The sequence below is a fragment of the Ictidomys tridecemlineatus genome, chromosome 4 (genome assembly GCF_052094955.1).
Source record: "Ictidomys tridecemlineatus isolate mIctTri1 chromosome 4, mIctTri1.hap1, whole genome shotgun sequence".
NCBI classification, from domain to species: Eukaryota; Metazoa; Chordata; class Mammalia; order Rodentia; family Sciuridae; genus Ictidomys; species Ictidomys tridecemlineatus.
In genome coordinates this window covers 108,430,132-108,452,720 of record NC_135480.1, presented here as the reverse complement: position 1 = coordinate 108,452,720, position 22,589 = coordinate 108,430,132, and the positions used below count along the sequence as shown (strand labels likewise).

At 48.0% G+C, this 22,589-nt stretch overlaps 1 protein-coding gene across 9 annotated transcripts in view; it reads right to left on the bottom strand.

The window, feature by feature from the left end:
• Positions 1-22,589, bottom strand: part of Slc37a2 (solute carrier family 37 member 2) — a 38,633-nt gene that overhangs the window by 8,335 nt on the left and 7,709 nt on the right. For 3 of the 9 annotated variants that reach the window (XR_013437969.1, XR_013437970.1, XR_013437971.1), the window contains exons 2-18: positions 17,057-17,138; positions 16,268-16,346; positions 14,074-14,209; positions 13,568-13,644; positions 12,562-12,728; positions 11,463-11,500; positions 11,017-11,169; positions 10,606-10,696; positions 8,833-8,895; positions 8,416-8,501; positions 7,893-7,941; positions 7,652-7,725; positions 7,306-7,384; positions 7,086-7,183; positions 6,789-6,853; positions 6,521-6,577; positions 4,967-5,071 (exon numbers count right to left, since the gene is read on the bottom strand). Coding sequence is in view for 3 of the 9 variants with exons in the window: in XM_040285498.2 (XP_040141432.1) it covers positions 6,547-6,577; positions 6,789-6,853; positions 7,086-7,183; positions 7,306-7,384; positions 7,652-7,725; positions 7,893-7,941; positions 8,416-8,501; positions 8,833-8,895; positions 10,606-10,696; positions 11,017-11,169; positions 11,463-11,500; positions 12,562-12,728; positions 13,568-13,644; positions 14,074-14,209; positions 16,268-16,346; positions 16,483-16,576; positions 17,057-17,138 (1,462 nt within the window). In the remaining 6 variants the exon portion in view is untranslated. Of the gene's footprint in view, positions 1-1,714; positions 5,072-6,520; positions 6,578-6,788; positions 6,854-7,085; positions 7,184-7,305; positions 7,385-7,651; positions 7,726-7,892; positions 7,942-8,415; positions 8,502-8,832; positions 8,896-10,605; positions 10,697-11,016; positions 11,170-11,462; positions 11,501-12,561; positions 12,729-13,567; positions 13,645-14,073; positions 14,210-16,267; positions 16,347-16,482; positions 16,577-17,056; positions 17,139-22,589 lie in introns of those variants that run through there. The other 6 variants (XR_013437973.1, XR_013437974.1, XR_013437972.1 and 3 more) reach the window with 4 other exon arrangements.

Genomic DNA, 22,589 nt, shown 5'->3' with positions numbered 1-22,589 from the left:
CTGCATCAGCAGTACTGTATTGCTTATTCAGGGACTAGGCACAACCATTCCTTCACACCACATATATTGCCATTGGTCAACACTGATCCAACGCCTGTTGGGCATAAAGTAGTGGTCCTGGTGGAGTAATTCAATCAAAGCACAAGCTCTGAGGTGTTTGGGCTGTTTTCCTAACTTGATCTCAGGATGGAGGTATTCCAGTTATTTTTAAATGTTTTAATTCTAACAAAGTAATCCATTTCTTTTTGTTCTTTAAGACATTGACTTTGCTATCACTCTACTTCATTGCTGCTATAGTGAAGCATTTGTATTTTATTTTCAATCTGTAAAGAACCTGCTGCTGTTACTTTATAGATGAGAAACAGGCAAAGAGGAAAAAGGATTTTAAACGTTTCGCAGCTAGTTAGTAGTGGCACTCAAACTTGACACACTAACCCAACCTCCCACTGGGTTCCTAACAATTCATTTCTCATTTTAAAGATCATTTTTGGCTTTCAAACAACTCCTTATTTTTACACTGGTTGATACTATAGTTATCTGTACCTGCCATTTCCCTAAATCATGTCCAAAGGTTAAAAGTTCCATTAAAGAATGCTAATTAACATTGATAGTATAAATAACAAACATTTTATTTTAACTCCTTGGCTTAAGTCTTTAAGTGTTTGGCTGTTGTTGCATAGAAACAAATTTCCAGATGTGAGAATCAGAACCATATGGAAACAAATCTGGAAAAGTGTTGATTATCCTCATAGGAGCATAAAAATTCAGGACTGGAAGGGATTTTATAGTTCATAGAGCTCAACCTTTAATCTCTAGATCCATCCCAAATCTTGGAAATAAGTGCATTTGACATGCTGAAATCACATTTTTTGTTAGATTAGTAAATGTGCTAGGCATTTATTCTAAGTGCATTGTAAGTACTAACTTATGTCATCATGTATCAGCCCTATGAGTAAGTCCTCTTAAATGTCCCCATTTCACAGGTGGGGAACAGGCACAGACTGGTGAGGGAGTTGGCTCAAGATCACACAGGAGTAACCAGTAATCAGGATTTGAAGTCAGGCAGTTTGACTTAGTGTTTAAACTTTTAACTCCTTCCTATTATGCTATGTTGCTCCATAAAATGAGAACAGGAAAAGGAACCAGGGTCAGGCAATGCAAGTCTACTTGATAAAAACACCAAGGAAAAGCAGCTGAGTGTGGTGGAAAATCCAGAATCTTAGGAGTTTGGCAACAGTCTGGGGCAGAGCAGTTAAAAGACACATGGGACCTCAGAGACAACTTCACTGGTCAACCTTGCATTTTGGGAATGTCTCACTCTATTAGGCTGAGGCTTCCTCCTCGCTCAGAAATACTAAACAACTGAGCAGCCAATAGATGAAGTTTTCAAGACGAATGTAAAGGACACTGTGCGTAAATGTTACATAGCCAAGCCCTCTGCTTGTTTTTAAGCTGGGTATTTCTTTTCTTTTTAATATTTATTTTTTTTGTAGTTGGACACAATACCTTTATTTTATTTATTTATTTTTATGTGGTTCTGAGGATTGAACCCAGGGCCTTGAATGTGCTAGGCGAGCCCTCTACTGCTGAGCCACAACCCCAGCAAAGCTGGGGATTTCTTTTGTCTTCCTGTATTTAAATTGATCATCTTCAATTTTATAAAGAATCTTCATTAGTTTCCTACTGCAGCTGTGACAGATTATCACAAACTCAATGATTTAAAATAGTACAAATTTATTATCTTACGGTTTTGGAGGTTAGAAGTCAGAAATGGGTTTCATGGAGCTAAAGACAAGACTTTGAAGACTCTAGGGGGAAATACATTCCCTGCCTTTTCCAGCTTCTCTAAGTTGCCCACATTCCCTGGCCATTGGATGCTTTCTCAGTCTTCAAAGCCAGCAGGATAACATCTTCCAGCTGACACTCCTGCTTCTCTCTCTGATTTATAAGGAGCCCTGTGGTTACATGGGCCCACCTAGCAAGGTGGGGTAGTGCCTCCACAATTTTTGTGACATCTGACAGGTAAAGTGACATATTTACTGGTTTTGGGAATTAGGATACAGACATCTCTTGTGGGGAGGGAACACATTCTATCTACCTACTATGGAATATATGGTCCCATCTTCCAGCTATCAGGAATGTCTCCTACGCTCCATTGGCCCTCTCCTCATTCCCACAACCTTATGTGCAAGTTCTGTTGTTTTATCCACTTCCTAGGGTTCTCTGCAGCCACTCTGTACACCTCAATCCCAGATCCCCATGGCATGTTGAGTTTCTCCTCCCAATTACTAGTCTTCATGGCAGCTTCATAATGCTAAGCTCTATTGAGAGCTTCTTTCCCTTTCTTTCCATTGCTTCTTACCTCCTCCTCCCCCAACACCCCTCCACCAACACTAGTCCCACACACACTAGCCAACCTCCCAATGGATCTCTAAAGGAGAAACGCAAAGAATTATTGCTTTTTAATTACAAGTGCTATTGTAGCATCTACGAGGAAGAACATTTTAAGCTTAATTGAGACCAAATGTGAAGTTAAATTAAATGAATAACTAATTAACGTAATGCTCCTGCATTAGCCCCGTGTGAGTGCAGAGGCCCAGAGAGAAGGCAGGTACCAGGCCTCTAGTGAACAGCCAATGCCCAGAGCTGAGGAGGGCGGGCAGCCTGGCCCTAATGGTGAGTGCCAAGGGGCAGATCTCAGCACTGTGGAACCCCCAGCTTTTGGAGCTTTCCCCAACTGCCCAGCCACAGCCCAAGCCCTCATTTCCAAGGCCATGCTCTGAGCCCCACAGTGTTTCTTGCTTCTCTCCAGTGCCAGACTTATCTGCTGAGAGGAGCTGATATGTCTTGTTCATTTCCCAGAGATCCTAGTGCTGGAGCCTCCCTTCACATCGCCTTAAGAGTTGTTGGCTAAACAGGCAGATGCTCAACTGATTCAGTTGCTGCAAATAGTGAGAGGTGGGCAGGAAGGGACAAGCTTAGAAACGTGACAGGTGGGCTGCCTTTTTCTTTCTTCACTCCTTTGTCCTGTGGGAGTTTAGCCTTAGTAGAGCAGTATGGCATCCATTTATGACAGACACCAGTGCTATGCAGCAGATTGGGGAAGAGGATGGATGAGAGCAGAGGTGATAAAATGCTGCAAGTGGCAGCGGGAGGCTTGTGTCATTTATAAGCCCATTCATATCCCTTATATTATCCCTGATGAGACAAGTTCCTTAAGGGTATGATCTCCTTTCCACACCACTCCTATGAGGTAGGGAATGTTATTACCATTTTTTAGAAGAGGAAATAGGTGTAAAGCTAGTTAACAGTGAAGGAAGGGAAGAGAAGACCTCCAGAAGAGCCATACCCTCTCCCCTGACCATCATCCCCAGCATAGAGGGCCAGTAAGGAAACCTCTGCACTCTCCCTTCCAGGAAGCAGGGCTGCAACACCTGCCCACGCTGGGCTCTACCACAGGATTGTATCACCATCTAGTGGCTCTTAGAAGTAACACAGCTTCTCCTTAAGCCTATCCCTCCTAGGTGTTAAAGTCAGATAAATCTTTCCGGTCTTATGAGAAGTAATCATAAATTCTGAACATAAAGTCATATATCATAGGTCCTGCCCCTGTAGGCTCTGAAGACTTAGATATCTCTGACTGACTCCTTCCAGAGCCAAAGTGTGTATCAAGCACATGAGACTCCCCTAGGTGTTACCACTGTAGCAAACACAACTTATTTTAACCTATGTATCCAGGGTACCGCACCAGCCCACCCAGTATCCCAGTAAATACAAAGGCTGTATCTTCTATGAGGCTGGAGGCTTCCAGCATGTTCCACAAGTCATCAATGTCATTAGCATGCCCTCCATGAATGCACACCAAATGTGTGCTCCTGGGACCCTAGTTCAACAAACCCTGTGAACCCTGCTTGCTGCTGCTGGGCCAGGACCTATCAAGGATTAGCACAGCACAGCTGGCAAAGGAAATCTATATTAGTACTGATGGGTAGCTATAGAAGTCAGTTGAAAATGCCAGGAGTCTGCCTGGCGTGTCACACCCAGGACCTGGTGTAGAAGCAGGCACATCAGAACACTGGATAGAAAGGGGCTGCTGACAGCTCCAAGCAACAGCACGTTAGCAGCTGCTCAAAAGAACCAGCGACACCCTCATTTCTTGTCATCCTGGTACTTGTGCTAGTGGTGAGAATCCTTTTCAACTGTGCATTGGCTACTTCATTCCTATGATAGAGCTGGTGTACAGTACACACTCAGTACACACTGGCATTCTCAAAGCGTGTACCACACATGCTAGGATTCTCAGTCGTGCCTCACCCCATCAGTTCCCATAACACTGACACTGATATCATTGTCCACTGAGGCATCATCAAGGGCTAAGGACCAGGGTGAGGCAAACAGGCATTCAGCTGTCAGGATGGGCACACACACAAGCCCAAGAGTAAGTGCCCCCTTACTGAGGCAGCTCTCTTGCTCTACCATAGTCTTGGCCCTGGAAGAACAGCCATAAGCTTTAATCAAAATGGCCTAAGAAGTTATCAACAGGATCAAATGGGGGTAGAATAAGAGGACCCAACTTGGGTAAATACACAGAGAAGACTGATTTGTGGACAAAGAGACAAAGAGAGGCTGGGCACCTATGAAACGGGAGAGATGATTCCTACAGGAACTGGGTGATTACAGAAATGAGAATTGAACATGCGAAGAAGAGACACCTTTTCCAGGCCTTGGTCCTATAGTCTTTGCCTTCAGTCATGGAATCTGAATAAGCAGTAGTCTGCATGTCCTTCCCTCCTGCTCTGATCCCATCCCTTCTGCTTGCAGCTCTCAGAGCTCAGTCCTTGAGCCTTTTATGTCCTTGGCTTGGCAGTCCCTTCCCACAGAGAATTTTCTGTACCCTTAGCAGCTTCATGGGTTGGGCTAGGCTGGGCTGAGTCGGCTGGTGTTGGATCAGGAGGCTTTGCCTCACCTGTCAGTAGAAATTTCCATTGTCTTGCACATGTGGAGTGCTTTGGGGACCCAACAGGGACCCTCCACACTTCTTTTCCAATCGAGGCTTCATATTTCTTTATACCTGTATGAAGAAAAGTGAAAATGGAACAGAAAGTGAGATACAACTTAATAAGCTCCTGCCTTTCATCTCTGTTCCCTGGAATTAGGGCTCCCTTTTACCTCTAGGGCAGGGAATAATATGGAGAAAACCTCACAATGTTTATGCCACATTTGACAGCTTTACAGAGCAATATCACAGATCTCATCTTGCCTCAACCTCAGGTCATCCTTGCCTGTATTTAGAGATAAGCATCCCCATTTTTGCATAAGGATTCAGGAAATCTGAGGGAGTGCCCACAATCTTAGAGATCAGTGAGCAGAAAATGCAGGACTGTCCAGGGACTCAACATTCCCAGCCCAGTGCTCTCTCCACTCCAGTAAATTATTACACACCCACACATGCCTTCCATGGAGAAGGACTAGCTTGGAAAGGCAGCAATGCACAAAACAAACCCCTACAGATATGGGTCCTTCTTAGGTTGTTCCAGAACTGGGTCCTCATTCTAAATGATACTACCTGTTTTATATGGTTGAGAGGCGAGCTACTATATCTAAAGCTCAACTCCATTTCAGGCACACAGCAATGCTCACTAAATATTCCTTCTTTTCCCTTTCCCCTCGTCAAACCTGGCCTAAGGAATACAGGTGGAAGGAGCTAAATCAAGCTATCTAACTCCCTGCTCCCCTCCTCCAGAGCAGGACAAACCCTGTGAATGCTTCCTACAAACTGTAGTTTGCTTCCTGCTCTCAGTTTTTCTCCTTGTGTGATGCCTTTCTAAAGCAGAAGTGTTTCCCAGAAATGTTTCCACGATACTGTGTGGGTTACCATGACCCCAGGGGGCTCTTCCTCATATCCAACCCTAGTCTAGGCTCCAACCAGTTCCTCATGAGCAAGAGGCTCCTGCTCAGAAAGAGAGCCAAAAGGCCACAGGGAAAGTTGTCCAACCACCAGCACCAGCAGACAGTGTCAGCCTCTGACCAGCCCCTGCCTCAGCCACTAACCTATTCCTGCCACCCCTACAACCACCACCACTGGACATCAGGCAGACAGCACACCAGGTTACCAACAGATGATTGATTCAAATTTTGTTTCAGAGCCTCTGATTGGTAGTTGCTTTTTTTCTGCACACCCTGGACAGAGGGACCAGATGACCTTTGTTTCTGAACTTCAGGAAGCACATGTGGATAGGCCTAAGTTCAGAGGGAAAATGATTTCCCATCTCTGCCCCCTCTGTCCTAGAGGATGCCCTTAATGCTGTCCCTCAGGGAAGAGGCTGCCATCCTTGGTAGCATCTCAGACCCCTTGGGAAACATTTTCCAAGCACCATGCTCTGTCCAGGTTATCTTTGGACCTGGCTCCCAAGAAAAAAGAGAAAGTCAGAAAAGAAAAAATCACATTGGAAGGGAGAGGATTTGCATGCAGCCCATGTTCTAGTGGCACACTAATCGCAGACTTGAAGAAAATACTCACAAAAGTTGTGGGACTTGAGGAAAATACTATCGCGGATGGGTTAGGGCCAGACTAGAGCTACAGAGACACATGGGGACAACAGAGGACAGGTTAGTGGGTCTGGGGTGGGGCAGGGATTCACACAGCACTTCATGGAGGGGCTGGCTCAGTGTTCTTGAGGTCTGGGCTGGTCTAGCTTCAGAATGGGTGTAGAGTAACTGAGCACCAGGTGGGTTGCCTAAAGAATGAGGTCGGGAGAAGTGGGGCTTCCACTGTTAGGAGGACTCACCCTCTGCCTTTGCTCAGGGATGACTTCCAAGCCAGGATCTCTTTGTACACCAACCGACAGAGCAACTGTGGGGAGTCCAAGGCACAGAGGGAAGGGGGGCACCGTGAGCATCAGTACATAGCTCCCAGGGTCAGTTGACCAATGCATTGGCAGCAGAGAAAGGAGTCACCCCATTTGCAAAGTAGTTCTGAGCAAAGAACTGCTGCTCTTGTTGCCCTAGAACCCCCAGTACAGGGTTTTTTGTTGGAGACAAAAAAACCCTTCTGATACCCCTTGGTGTATCCCAACAATGCTTACCAAGCAGGCCAGGATGTCAGCAGAGATGAGCATGTAGAAGACATTGTTCCAGCCTGTGGGGGAAATGAGTCCAGCCAGCAAGGGCCCCAGAGCAGCACCTATCAAAGCATAGCCTCATGAGAAGTGGGCCTTACCTTCCCTGTCCACCTGAGGGTAATCCAACAGTCTGTCCAAGACAGGGCTTGGTCCAGATGCCAAAAGCCAAATTAACATCACAGACCTATGGAGCCCGTGCCATCGATGATAGCTGAGACAGTGGAGAGGGCCTTAGCATTGCCCTTCAGGCTCTTGTGAGTGCCCTGAGGAGAGAAGCAGAGTGAGAGGACTGAGCTAAGTAGCAGCACCAAGTAGGACCAGGACGGGGGAGGCTCACTGGGGAGTGTAGTGACTAGGGCTTGGATGTTGAGGAAAGGGATCTGTGCTGGGTTCTCAAGGACTTTAAGGATCTTGTCCCTGTAGGACAGGAGATGGGAAAAGGGATATGGGAAAGTGGCCATGGAGAGAGAAGCCCTGAACAAGTCCCCAGAGTGGTCCTTGGTGCACTGGGTTGGGGGTGGCCTGCTTACCAGATCAGCAGAGACCGCTGTGGTGATAAGTGCATAAGGGCCATTGACCAGCATCCCGCAAATAATCAGCATCACTGGACAGCAGCAGAAATAGTGCAGTTAGAAGTGAGTCTCAAAGTAGATGACACCTCGAGGTCTCAGGCCTCCTAGCTCTTACCCTTCATACCCCCACACCAGCATCATGGGGCTCCCAAAGCAGGGACTTTTCTGTGGCCTAACAGAACTTGCAATGCCCACTCACCTATGGAGCTGACAATCCCATTCTGGCCAAAGTAATTGTACAGGAACATCTGTGAGAGGAGGAGGGAGGCAGAGTCACATCCAGGTTCCCCTGGATGGGCTAGAACAGCCCTTTCCTGATCTGGAACACCAGATGTCACCTTATTCCTCCTCCCGCTTACACCCAGACTTTTCAGGTCTTTAAGCAACCCAGGGATGGAAGATCTAAACATGACTTTTTTCTTAAAAAGCCTTCTCTCCTATCTAACCTCAATCTCTTTCCCTTTTCTTGGTCAAGAAGTTTCGTAGCTAGTCTTCTCTATCAAGGTCAAATAATAATTAATCCCTTTCCAAAATTCCCAGTCCTGGTCTCTTTCCCAGGGGCCTGATTCTTCTGACCCTCACTTCTTCTCCTCCCAGGTGTGCACAGGGAGTACACTCACATGTACAAGAGACAGCTGTATGCATAAATGTAGAGATGGGCACACAGGTCAGAGGCCTGTGACATCTACTCATAGGCACTTGGCCCTTGAGGTTATACGCACCATGGGGGCAGCCAAGATCAGCATGATGCAGCAAGTGGTGGCCCTGCTGTTGGTGTAGTCAGAGATGAGCCCTGCCATGATGCCACCTGGAACACACACCACTTACACACTGCCCTCCGACAGGAGGACGCCATCCCCTTGCCTGCTGCCCAGCTTCCCCCCATTGTCCTACTCAGCTTTGGCCTGCACCTGACATCAAGGACCAGCAGAGCGTCTCCCTCCACATCCCTCCCTGGCACCCATTACTATGAGAAACCACACAAGCCATCTTTCTTAAGCCTATCCAGCCCTGCAGGAGCAGAGAAGACTGTTCTCTAGAGCCACCTGGCCAGGCACAGCCCATTGGACCTACTTCTTCTTTCTTTGCCCCTAAGGAGAATCAGGGAAGCCCACTGGTAGAGCAGGTCAGGGCCTCACCTATGATGCCACCAACATCAAAGAGCGTAGACAGGTCCCCAGCCTCCTTGGCACCAAAGTGAGCTTTAGAAAACACAAATACATGGTCAGACACCCAGGGGTTCAGGGCAAGCATTCTGCATGCTGCAGAATAATCCCTACAGGGCCCTGATTCAGCCCCATCTTCCAGCTGAGAGCTCATGGCACAGTGATTTGCCAGGGCTGCAGAGTGGCTTTACAGCAGTTTGGGACATAGTCTTTCTGGTTTTCAGTCCTGCACTGCCCTTCTCCCCTGGAGGATGACTTTAACCTCTTAGAAAAGACCTTGTCTCACAAAGCTGGGATCTGGGTCCTTAGAACCCCACCCCAAGAGCCATCTTTCCCCCTGGAGTGTTGCAGTCACTCTCACTGAGCCTCAGCCCAATCAGCCACTCGCCCTGTTCCACTCCTGACCTAACAGCAGGTTCCACTAAGTGCCCTTCCCAGCCACCTTAGGGCTCTACTAATGTAAAGAGCAAGAAGAAGAATTGCAGGGAAATGGGGAACTTGGGCCCAGGCCTTGGTTCTAGGCTTAGAAAAAGGAATGTCCAGAAGCTTGACTTGTAGCCCTCCCACAATGTTGACTCATATTCTGAAGTCAGAGCCAAGGCCTTAAAACAAAAAGTCACAGTGTCCACAAAACTGCCCCAGAACTCTACCAGTATTACCAAGAGGGGCCCCCAATGTAGAGCTAAAGGGCAAGACGCAGCTTGAGATCTGGCCATGACTAATCCACAAGGACTCCTATTCAGAGCAAGCACAAATGTGGTAACATTTGTGGGCAACATCGTCCCTCCCCAGGGCTGAGGGAATCGAGCAGCCTTGGGTGAGAGGTCCTGAGTGAGAGGTAGAGTTTTGAGGCTCCCAGGGTCTGGGAAGGTGAAGCATGCTAGATAGAGACCCCCGCTCAAGGAAAAGCAGAGGCCCAGGTCAAGGAGATATCAAACACTCTTTTTCTTAATATTTATTTTTTAGTTCTTGGTGGACACAACATCTTTGTTGGTATGTGGTGCTGAGGATCGAACCCAGGCCGCACGCATGCCAGGCGAGCGCTCTACCGCTTGAGCCACATCCCCAGCCCTCAAACACTCTTTTTCAATATCACAAGTGATCTCCCTTCATCTGTACATCCCTGAGCAGGGGAAGGGAAAAGTATCCCATGACATGGGGCAGCTCCCCCAAAGCAGACCAGCAGAACTCAATACAGACGCATAGGACCCATAGAAGAAGGGCCCTTGGGGCCAGGGTTGTGGCTCAGTGGTAGAGTGCTTGTCTGGCATGTGTGAGGCACTAGGTTCAGTTCTCAGCTCCGAATATAAATAAATAAGCAAAATAAAGGCCCATCAAAACAAAGAAGAAGAAGAAGAAGGGCCCTGTGGTTACTGCCAGGCAGCAGGCCTCTTCTTTGGGCTGGGGAAGCACTCATGGTAGACCTTTCCAGCACCCAGCTCCATCCACCTGTGAGCCAAGCAGCCTGGAGTGGGATGTTTTTCTTACTCTCAGGCTGAGGAAGACAAGGGAGGATGGTAGAACAGATCTTTGGAGTCAGGGTGAACTCAGCTGGACTCAGGGTCTAGGTATAATGTACAGAGCTTCCCACTTAAACAAAAAATTAAATAAATCTCCTCATGCCCTAGTTGAAGCTCAGCACACTGGAGTCTCACACAGTGCCACAGTGGCTTCCTCCCCCACCAGAAGTAGCCTTGCTTTCCTTGGAGATCTCTTGCTCTTAGCCCTTCTGTCCCTTGGACTTACCCACATTGAAGATGTAAAGTGGCAGCCAGTAGAGGAAGGTGTAACTGACCAGTTTGGCGAAGAGCAGACATAAAGAGAACTCGATCACACCCTGGGGAGCATAAAGAAGGTCACAATGGAACAGGGTCCAAGAGATCCACCATCTGGTGGTGGCTCAGCACTACCCTGGGACTGTTTATCACCTTCCACAAAACAAACTCATACCCACACCTAATCCCGAAGGAAGCAACATGCCTGCTGCTCCATGCTGTGTCAAGTCTCCCAGACCGCCCTCCCCAAGCCCACTACTTTCCCTCCACCTCTCTCATAAGGAAATTCTGGAAATCATTAGTCACCTCCCATCCCATCTTCTGATATTCAGTGGAAAAATCTAGAAAATCCCTCTCTCCCTTCATTCCACAAACTTCTCACCGGGATTTTGAGTGCCCCCAGGAAGCTGATGGCCACAGGCTCAGCGCATGGCTCCTTGGAGCAGCTGGTCACAGTCTCCTGGATGGTCTCCCTATTAGGGTAGGGACTGTTTTCAGGGTCCTCAGGGTTGTCCTGGTCCTTGTCTGACCCATCCTGTGCAAAAGAGAAGAGCCCTCACTGAAAGCTGGTCCATATACCCCCTTATCCAGCTAGAGCGTGGCCCAGGTGAGCAGGAGGAGGTGTGCATCTCTTTCTTGGACAGGACTGACTCTGCCAGGCCCACTGGTTTTTTAGCCAGTTAGTCCAATGGCCTAATACTGGGTCTGTGAAGTCAATGGCAGCGGGGGAGGGGCACAACTCCCTCCTCCAACTCCCAGATCTTCCTTGGTCCAGCCCCATTCATGGGGAGGGAAGGCAGGGATAGAGCTGGGAGGGGTCACACTCACGTGATGCTGTGGAGGGGCACAGTCTACATCTTCTGGGTCTGGAAAAAAAAAATCTTCTAAGAAGCTTCCTGCAGGCCAGCTTTCACTTTACAGCTGGTACAGGAAGCTGGCTATACCATCTGTGTGGTCTCCCCTCCATGACGGAATCGGCACTGGGGTTCAGGAGGCCAGTTTTCTAGGCCTGGCTCTCCTAATTACCATGTCACTACTGCCTCTTGCACTACAAAGTGGCTATAAACCCAGTCTTGCCAATTCACAAGGCCTCACAAGATGTCAGAAAATGGGGAAAACACCAGGCACAGTGGTGCAAATTTGTAACCCCAGTGGCTCAGGAGGCTGAGGCAGGAGGATGGTGAGTTCAAAGCCAGCCTCAGCAAAAGTGAGATGCTAAACAACTCAGTGAGACCCTGTCTCTAAATAAAATACAAAATAGGGCTGGGGATGGGGTTCAGTGGTCAATTGCCCCTGAGTTCAATCCCTTGTACCTCCCCTTCCCCTCTCAAAAAAAAAAAAAAAAAAAAAAAAAGAAAAGAAAAGAAAAGAAAAGAAACTGGGGAAGACAACAGTCAAATGTACCAAATGAAAGAGATTAGGTTCTATGAGCATGGCCCTTCAACCACACCTGCCCCTTCCCACACCTCTCAGAGCCAACCAGTGTTGACTGGGCTGCTACAGGCCAAGCTCTTTTTGTGTGTGGTAGTGGGTATTGAACGCAGGGGCACTTTAGCACCAAGCTACATCCTCAACCCTTTTTAATTATTTTGAGACAGGGTCTTGCTAAACTGCTGAGGATTTCAGTAAATTGCTGAGACTGACCTTGAACTTGTGATTCTCAGCCTCCCAAATTGCTGGGATTACAGGCATACACCACTGTGCCCAGAAAAACCAGAGATTTTAAATACCTTGTAACTTCTTTAATCCTTCAGACATTCCAGGGAGTAGATATTATTATTATTTTGCAAATGAGAAAACTGAGTCTCAGCAACACACAGCTGATCCTCCAACCCCATGCCCAGCAATCTTTCCAGTGTATCTACTGCCTTCTCCCAGAAACAGAGAACTGGGAGGCTCACTAGTGGGGTCTGTGGGGTCCACTCACATTCAATGAGGAAGAGGAAGGTGATAATGCCCATGATAGCTGTGATGACACCAGGCACAATAAATGACAGACCCCACTCTTGGTTCACCCAGATGCCGGCAATCAGGGAGCCCAGGATGTTGCCCACAGACGTATGGGAATTCCAGATGCCCATGATGAACCCCCGCCTGCAGGGGAGGGAAGGAAAGGGGAGAAGTGTAGAGAAAGTAATGACCCTGGCCAAGATGTAAGTCTGGCTGCCCACAGCCTCTAGGAGGTGCCCAAGCCTCCTAGACTTGCAAAACCCCAGAGACACAGTCAGTGAGGAGGAGGAGGGCCGGGCTGTCGCCAAGTAGGCAACTGGTCTGGGCTCCACCCCTCTTTGCCAGCACCCTGAGCAAGCACAGGTGAGAGCTCTCACCACACAGAAAGTGTAGAGCCCCCACTCTTTCTTCCCTTTTGCTGCACCATAATCTTACTCTAAAGCAGAGGTCCTCAACTGGGGGGCAATTGTGCCCCCCCAGAACATCTGGTAACATCTAGAAATTTGAGGGTATCATAATTCAGGGTTTGCTCCTGGTACCTAGTGGGAAGATGCCAAGCATGTACTACGCACCATCTAATAAGCATCCAATGACCAAGAATTGAACAACCCAAAATATCAATAGCTCTGAGGGTGAGAAATCTTGCTCAAAGGCAACTTTTTCTTTTTCTTTCTTCTTTTTTTTTTCAAGATAGCAAAAACCAGTTTTTATAGACCTCTTTTTGTCTTCTTTCAAAATGGAAATTCATTCTTTTTGAGAAAAAGTGTAAATAAGGTTGCCTTAACTATGGGTTAAATCCTCATGGATGACAGAAATAGCACTGCTCCCATGGAAACATTTGTGTCTCAGCCTGTGGACATCAACCAACCGGAGGAGGCACTCTCTACTCTTTCCCCTGAGTTTACACCAGAGGGCCGTGAGTGATCATCTCGGTAGTCCCAGCCCTCAAGGTCCTTCCCACCCTCCTCCTTCGTCATACTCACTTCCCCTTCCCGAACCAATTGCCGACACAAGCCACCACTGAGGGCCAGCCTGTGGTCTGGACAAGTCCATTACAGATCTGTAGGGAGAGAGGATGGAGGGTGAGAACAAGCCTGGGCCATGCTCCACAGCCCTGGGTGGAGGAAGTTCAATGTGACGCTGAGGGGCCTTCCACACCCTACACTACAAACCTTGCCCTTCCCTCACATGCCTGTCCACCCACACCCCAATGTCATGAGCTGATTTCTCCTCTAGCTCAAGATTGAGCAGAGACCAAGCCTCTCATGCCTTCTGAAGGGATCTCAGTGCTGTGTTCAGGGCAGATTTACTGAGCTAATAATTCATGGCTGTTGGGTGTACGGTGTGATGGAGGGAACTCAAGTGGGAGCAGGGAGTGAGTCCAGATCTCCATTTGTTGTGACCTGGGGACAGATGGGAAGGATAGTGGCCTCTGGGGTCCCTTTTAGTGATTGGAACAAAGGCCCAAGGACAAGATGGAGATTCGTACCTGGATGAGCACAAAGTACCAGAGTACATGGATATTCCAGAAATATCCCAGGCCAAAGAGGGAGGTGAAAAGGCCACTGAGCAGCATTCCAGCTGAAAGGTAATAACGGAGGGGGAGCCGCTCCCCAAAAATTCCACTGGAGAAAAAGTAGTTAGATTTATGGTCAATATCCTTTATGTCTACTACCACCTCATTTCTCCCCTAACCCCAAGCCACTGAAAGTTCACATCAATGACCTCTGTGCTGTCACCTCAGCTCCCCCTTTCTGGACTCCTGCCTTTTTTTCCCCCCAATATGGGGAATTGAACCCAGTGTGCTCTATCACTGAGCTACATCCCCAGTCTTATTTTATTTTATTTTGAGATAAAATTAAAAAGGCTAGCCTTGAATTTACAATCCTCCTGCCTCAGCCATCTCAAGTAGCCGGGATTACAGGCATGTGCCAAATACCCAGTCAACTCCTTCTGCTTTATTTGACACTGCTGGCCATACAGTGAAGGCACTGTTGCTCATCTCCTTCCCTTGTGGCTGGCCATTCTTTGTCAATGATTTCCCTGTGGGAGCATTCTCTTGCATCACTTTTATGTTTTAACTCTCACCTATATGCTCAATAGTCCCAGCTGTGTATCTTCAGTCCTGATCTGGTCCCCAGAGTTATAGGATCATATCCAGACACCTCCTGGACATCTTTACTTGGATGTCCCCAAAACATTTGAAATTCTATACTTGAACTGAATTCTTCTTCCTTTTTTTCACCACTCAGCTCCTTGGCCTGATCTCTGATCTGAGAGAAGTGCACCACCAACCCACTTGGCTGCTCAAGACAGACCAGGGAGCCACAGGAGACTCTGCCTCTCCTCACTTCCCACCTCTCACATTCAGTCTCTGAGGCCCACCATTCTACCTTTTTAATGTTTGCAGTGCTAGAGATTGAACCCAGGGCCTTGCACATGCTAAGCTTTGTCACTGAGCTGCATATATAGCTTCTTTCTGCTTCTTAAATTATTCTGCAGTGTGCTGACTTCCATCTTCATTACCACAGTAGAAACTCACACTCAGCAGCTTAGTCTGTTGTCAAAGCTTTTTCTGGGCTGGGCACAGTGGCACATGCCTATAATCCCAGGGGCTCAGGAGACTGAGCCAGGAGGATCATGAGTTCAAAGCCAGCCTCAGCAACTTAGTGAGACCCTGTCTCAAAATAAAATATTAAAAATGCACTGAGGATGTGGTTCAGTGGTTAAGTATATCCCCTGGGTTCAATCCCTTGTACCAAAAAAAAAAAAAAAAAAAAAAAAGCAAAAGCCTCCCCTTGGTATGACCTATCTTGCTCTCTCTCACTTCTCCCTCAGATTGATCTATCCTGAAACAAACCTGGGGTAAAAACTCTCAATCACTTTTTCTCCTCACAACCTGACACACAGGCCTTTGGCACATGACCTCATCCTTTAGTTCCATCTTATGTTACTTCCTTGGAATCTCCTCTCTGGAAAACCTGTTTCCTCACTTGCCTTATTTTGCTCATGCCGTGCCTTTTGCCTAGATCCCCTTCTCTGCTACCAGGCCCATGACCTCTTTACTAGTTCAAGGCTCATATCCTCCAAGAAACATTCCACAACTCCATCTTCTCCAATCCCTGCTTGAACTCTGTAAGTATTCTGAACTCCAGAGCACCTGATGGCCTTCTCTATCCTAGAGCCACCTTGCCATTTTGTAATTAGCAGATGATGCCTGGGTCGCCCCATTAGGCTGTGAGCTCTTTGAAGGCAGGACCCTGCCTTATTCAACTGTGATTCCTATCAGTGAGTTCCAAACTGGTTTTGCCAGATTCATGCTTGCTGGGCTAACCTTAGACACAGCACAGGATAGGAGCTTCCTGGGTATCTCCACATCTAGGGCCATCTTCAGAGGGATCCTGCTTCACACCCACCAAGGCTAAGTCAACTCAAAAGGGGCATCTTGAAAATCTTCCAGGAAAAAGGGCGGCTAACAGTGGGAGTCCACCAGGTGAAGGAGCAGTCTTGGTGGCCACAGTGAGGAAAGGAGGCTGATGGTTTATGCACAAGTCTTGGCCTCACTCCCACCCAGGGAGCAAACAGCTTTCACCCTTCAGCCTGCTGCCCCCAGGTTAGACAAGGGGAGGCTGCAGTTCTGAACCATTCCACTCTAGATGGGCACAGGCTGTGCCCCTCTTTACCTGATAAACATGCCGATGGCATAGGCCACAAGGAAGGCATTATCCACAGCCCCCAGTAATTCCTTGTAGTCATCTTTATCTGAAAGCAGACAGAAGAGACAGAAAGTTGACTGCTTAGCTTCCCCTGCCACTTGGAAGCCCTTTTTGGCTCTGGGTAGCCCCTTCTTGAGGAAGAGGGAACAGGAGTGGAGAAGAACAACATGCTCTGTTTTTACCAAATGGACTCCAGCTGCACCACGAGGTATCATTTAAACTGTGGGTATCATTGATGGGTTTGATCAGCTCCGAGCAGTTCTGGTGCAGACGGCTCTGGGGAGGCAATGATCTGCATAGGTCAGGGGTCATCTCATCATCCCAGACCCCACTCAGCTTAGAGAAAAGAAGGATCTCCTACCCCAACCACACCAGCACCACTGCCTTCCCCCGCTCCCCCAGATTCCTTGTTCCCTTCTGCCCGCATCTTCCTTAACAGTGACTGAATATAGGGAAAGGTGGCTATCTCAGACTGGTAAGCAGGACAAATAGCGCCCAGGACCCCTGCCTTCTCATCCCATCCATACCCCCAACACTGAACAAACTCAAAAGAAGCACATAGGGAAATATTCCTGAGGGGGAAAAAAAAAAAAAAAGAGCTACTAACTTTGGGTATCTGCCACGGGGAAGGAGTGGTCTCTGTGACCAGGGAAAGGGAAAGAGGCAGGTAATGGCCTGAGGACAAGACCACTCCATTAAAGTGCACATCTGCTGGCCCCAGCATGTCCTGCATTCTCCATTACTACCCAGCCTCACCTTGACAATGCTGATTGGCTTCCTGGACATGTGATAACAGGTATAAATGAGGAAGGTGAGCAGCAGGGTGAAGCCACGGAACCTGCAGAAGAAGCCAGGCATCTGGGTCAGCAGGAAGCCAAACCCCAGCTGGGAGCTGCCTCCCTGTGCCTGCTCTGGTAGCCCCAAGGCCTCAGGCCCACTTACTCTTTATCTCCAGGTTCCCTTTTAGACACAAATTCTCAGGGGCAGAGGCCAGGGGGAGGCTCAGAACAGCCGGGCAGAGGACAGATTGCTGGGAGCATTATCTCCCTGGTTTCTAATAGACTCCTGAGGTTTCTAATAGACTGGCCAGTCACCCACACCTTAAAGGGAAGCACCTCCCCTGCTCCTGTTGCTTTCCAGCCCCTTTGTTTCTCTGTGGCCTAATCTAGGCAAGGGCTTCTGGGTGTCTGTATGAGCCACAGGGATGGTGGCAGGGATCTGGGATGGTTTTGTTTTTGCTTTTATTGGCGATTGAACCCAAGGGCGCTTAATCACTGAGCCACATTCCCAGTTCTTTTTTTTTGTATTTTATTTAAAGACAGGGTCTCACTGAGTTGCTCAGGGCCTCACTAAATTACTGAGGTTTGCTTTGAAATCATGATCTCTCAGCATCTGGAGCCACTGGGATTATAGGTGTGCTCCACCACACCCAGCTGGGATGGTTTTTAAATGTCAGAAACATAGGAGTGGGAGGGAACTGCAGAGGAAGGAGGGTCTGTCTTCAAAGTGAGGTCAATAGTCGCTTTGAGCTTGGAACACAGCAGACAGTCCAGGCCTCAGTTGGAGATGAGTCAGCTGGGGCAGCTGGTGACAAAACCCAAGTCTTCTCCTTCATAGTCTCAAGCTGGTCCATTCCACTAGACAGAAAGATCATTCTTTCCCTCTGTGGCACACACATCCCATGTGCCCTCGCCCACCCCCTGCCTTGCATCTCAGCCACTGGCCTGGGATGGAAAGAACAGTCCCAGTCAGACACCAATCAAAATTTCCACTGCAGCCTAGGCCCTTTTCCTCTCCTAAGGGTCTGGGGAAGGAAGAGCCTGCAGTGCCTGCCTGAGTCACTGTCTGCTTTGACAGCAGGCCATCAGCTGAGCCAAGTCAGCAGCTGCTGAGAACCAGAAAGAAAGTGGAAAATAGACCTCAGAATGGGGGTTGGGATGCAGCTCAGTGGTATTGTGGATGCTTTCAATGCACCTTAAAAAAAAATGGTCCCCCCAGCCTGAGAGAAATATCCAGGCATTAGGAAGACCCAGTTCTTTGGTTCATCAATTAAACATCTCATGAGAAGTGTGTAAGAGGGCTCTGGAAATCTTTGTATCCCTTAGTCCCATGAATCTAAGAGTAGATACTAGATGCTTACTCTGTCCTCTCTGGGAATCTACACCCAAACCCCAACTCACTTCCCTCAAACATGTCATGAAGCAATGCAGGCTCTCACTTGTGAAATAGAGTATTTCAGCAAAGACCAAATTTGGGTTGGGCTATCAATTCCCTTCTCACTTTACCCCTGGATTTGCACTTTTTAAGAGGGTCTCTGACTCCATTCTGTCCATTTTAAGCTTTTCTTCTTTTTTAAAAAAAATATTTATCTTTTAGTTTTAGGTGGACACAATATCTTTATTTTATTTTTATGTGGTGCTGAGAATTGAACCCAGTGCCTCACGCATGCTAGGTGAGCACGCTACCACTTGAGCCACATTCCCAGCCCTAAGCTTTTCTTCTTAAGAGAATGAAGTTACACATGGCCTTCTCCATTACTTTGAATAAAATTTTTCAGTGTCTTTCCATTCCATCAAAAAATGCAATTCCAACTATGTAGTCTGGATTTCACTGCCCAAAGACACCTGAATGGATCACAGGAGTCTTCTAGAGGCTTGAATTCTATCCTAAGTGCCTGTCTGGTGACTGACATTAGCAGTTTAGTGGCAGAAAAGTTTTCTGGTTCTACTGGTTGCCATATGGCACACAACTCCTAGTTCAGGGATTTCTAGAAGCTGAGGTCAATTTTCTGAGAGAATTTGGACAGGGTGTCTAGCTGACCTTCTACAAACAAGTAAGTAGGTGCAAGGAAACTTCACCTAGAGAACACCAATGCTGCCCTTGCCTGGGATGCTGCCTCATTCAGGGAAAAGTTGGAAAGACAGAGACACCTGTCACTAATTTATTGGGTAAACATATTCTGCCTCTGCTTCACTCCTCAATTGTACCAGAATATAGCATCAACCCCATCCATCTCACAAGACAAGTGAACACAATATCCTCCTATGCTCATCTCTAGGTCTCTGTCACTATCACAATAGTGACAGATCAGATCCTTTCTGGATCTGAAAGACCTCCAGGACCTCCCCACTGGGGCCCCTGAAAAGCCAGGCAATGGGGTCTTTGCCAGCTATGGAGCCTGATGTGGCCAGGAGGCCAGGCTACACCTCAGCAAGCACACCCAGCCCTCTCAGGAGCTGAGCAGAAACAAAGAGGGCTCAAAGGGATAGCCTGGCTGCCAGCAACCCTTCCGTTCCCACCCCTACTCCCCAATAATACCATACTGCTTCACTCCCACATGCCAGGAGATGCCCACCAACAACCTCAGCCTACCCTCCTTGACTTTCTCCTAGCTATGGTCCCAGCTATACCTCCTCATCTGCTCCATATCCCTTTCCTCCAGAATCCTTGTGCTTTCCAACTCCAGGTAGGATAACTGTGCCAGAGGACAGACATATTCATGTCCATTTCTAACATCCTGATTCTCTTGGCAGAAACGAGACTGCTTTTCTGTCCACCCATGTGCCTTCCATGTCCCAGGTGTCAGCCTAAGGATCTGGAAATAGCAGGAGGAATCATAAGAAGGATCTTTGCCCTGCTGGAATAGACAAAGTCAGTGTGACTGTGCTATAAAATAAAGAAGTCCTGCCTGACACTGGAGCATAGAGGAGGGATATCAGGCCCAACAGAATGGGAGCAATGTCTTTCAGAAAGAGATTCCAGTGGTGAGGCTTCAGTTGTGTCTTCAAAAAAAAAAAAAAAAAACAAACAAAAAAGCAGGAAGAGGCCAAGTCAATCATAGCTGGGCAGAAGAAAGATATGCCAGGGAGAGGAAGCAGTTTGTGCAAAGGCACTGAGGTGTGAAATAACACTACCTGTTTAGGGAACTTTGCATGGCTCCGGATATCTGTAAGGTGGGACTGAGCCAAATACAGACAAAGTGGCTGGAAAAAGGCAGAGCCAAGACCAAGCAGGGCCTTGGGTGCCAACCAATGGTGTTTGGGCTATTTCTTGAGGATAGAAAGTCACTGAGGGACACCTAGGTCAGGGTGCTCTGGACAGGAGCCAGGCAAAGTCCTAGGAACACTCAGGCTTCTATCCTGTTGATTCTGGGGGAAGCCCCAGCTAGCTTTCCTCAGCGCAGGGTCTGTTCCCTGTGCTTTTTCTACCTGCCAACTACCCCAGGGGACACAGTAGCATCTTGGGCCCCCCTAGGTGTGTATTTCAAGGAGTTGATGTCTATAATAGAAAACAGCAAGGACTTAGAAATCAGGCAAAAGCTGGATTCATTCCTTAAACCTTTTCACTCCTCTAAAAAGCAGTTTATCACCTTTCTCGCAGAGCTACCGACAGGTTAGAGTTACTGACAGGTTTTATCACATTCCTAACACCCAGTAGGCATTTAAAAATAGAAGTTAGTATTGCTTCAGACTTAACAGATGAGGAAGAAGAGCTGGAGGCACAGAGACAGGCCTTGCTGCTCTGTCACTGGTACCAAACTCTTCTAGACTGTGATTTCTAGAACCTGGATTCCAGCCCCTTCCCCCACCGCTCTAGGAGGCATACCTGGGTCCCCATGAACACAAATATCTGAAGCCAATAGTACCCTCACCTTGCTTGAGGTGGATGGAGTGCCTATGGAGAGCCTGCAGTGGTACAATGAAGTGACCCTGACCTGCTGAGGCCTTCCCACTTTCCCTCAGGGGCAGACAGGAGGATCAGCAGGGTCCACACTGGCATGCTATGATTTTCCAGCCCTCTCCTCCTTGAGAGGCCTGCTTGACTTACACCCAAATTCCTAGAAAACCTGTTCTCCAATGAGCAGAGTGGCACACACCTGTAATCCCTATGGCTTGGGAGGCTGAGGCAGGAGGCAGTTCAAAGCCAGCCTTAGCAACAGCAAAGTGCTATGCAACTCAGTGAGACCCTGTCTCTAAATAAAATACAAAATAGGTCTGGGGATGTGGCTCAGTGGTCAAGTGCCCCTGAGCTCAATCCCCAATACACCCCACCCCCCCAAAAGAAAACTTGATCCCCAAAGTGAGCAGGAGAGTCGTGATTCCTGGAGCTAGGGGTCCTTAGCTGTGCTGTGTGATGCTAAGCCTGGCATTGGATTCCTCTGGGACTTCCAGCCTGGACTCCAGATGGATGGAGGGGTTGAGCTCAACGTCACACCACACTGGCACAGTGCATGGCAGGGCAGGTCTCCTCCTAGTCTGATGCTCTTTCCATGCAAACTTGTCAGGGTGTTCTCAAGAAAAGGCTCAGGTATCATCATTCAAAGGGGCCTGAGGACATAGGTCAGATTAAGGGCTGGGTTAAACTGAGTCAAGCTTATGAACACACATTCAATTTGCAGGCCAGAGAGCTGACGCTCTCCTGCTGTGGGTGGGACCTGGAAGGTTTCACTTCTCTTCACAAGCCCTTCCCTTGAGAATCAAGGGGCCCCAGAAGGGGAGCAGGGTACAAGGTATGCACAACTGTGAGTAGAGGGATGGCAATCCCAGTGTAGGACCAGGCTGGGCAAGCAGGTCAAGGGCCAAGGGTGATGAGGTGCAAGGCTTGCAGGTAGTTCTAGGTGGGGCTTGCTGCCTCATTACCCTCTAAATCTGTTGACAAGAGGTGGCACTTCTTAGAATCCCACCTCCCCCTACCAGATACTGGTTACTGAATAACCAAGTCAGATAGAGAGGGGGACTAGCTATCTCTTAATTGTTAGCTGACAATCCAACTTATTCTTTCAAAGGAGCATGATAATGGCTTTATTGACCATGTTAAGACTTTGCACTAAGAATGCATCTGGAATAGGAACTGGGCACAGAGCGTGCCACAGTAGCAAGAGATAAAAAACAAACTGACTGACCCTGCAAAGGACCTATCACCACTAATACTAGAGCAAATATACAAATAAATAAAACAACCAGTAAGAACAAGTACAGCCGAGGGTCTCTGACCTTTGGAGAAGATAGAAACAGCCCCTCTTTCTGATGGCCACTCAGTTATCCCTACCCTCTGCATCTACCTTTGTTGCTTTGCAAATATTTTTCTAACAGTCCTGTCCACCAGCAAAGCCAATGGGGACTATAAAACTCCCTCAGTGACTGATCCCCTCACCCTCTTCCTCAACCAGGACTTTCTGGATGGTGTCTGGGGCTGCCCTGGAGACCACACAACAGGGTGCACTGGCTATATCTGCAGGTGACCTTGGCACTTGCCCTGAGGAAATGGAACTTGGTGGCCCTTTTGTGGG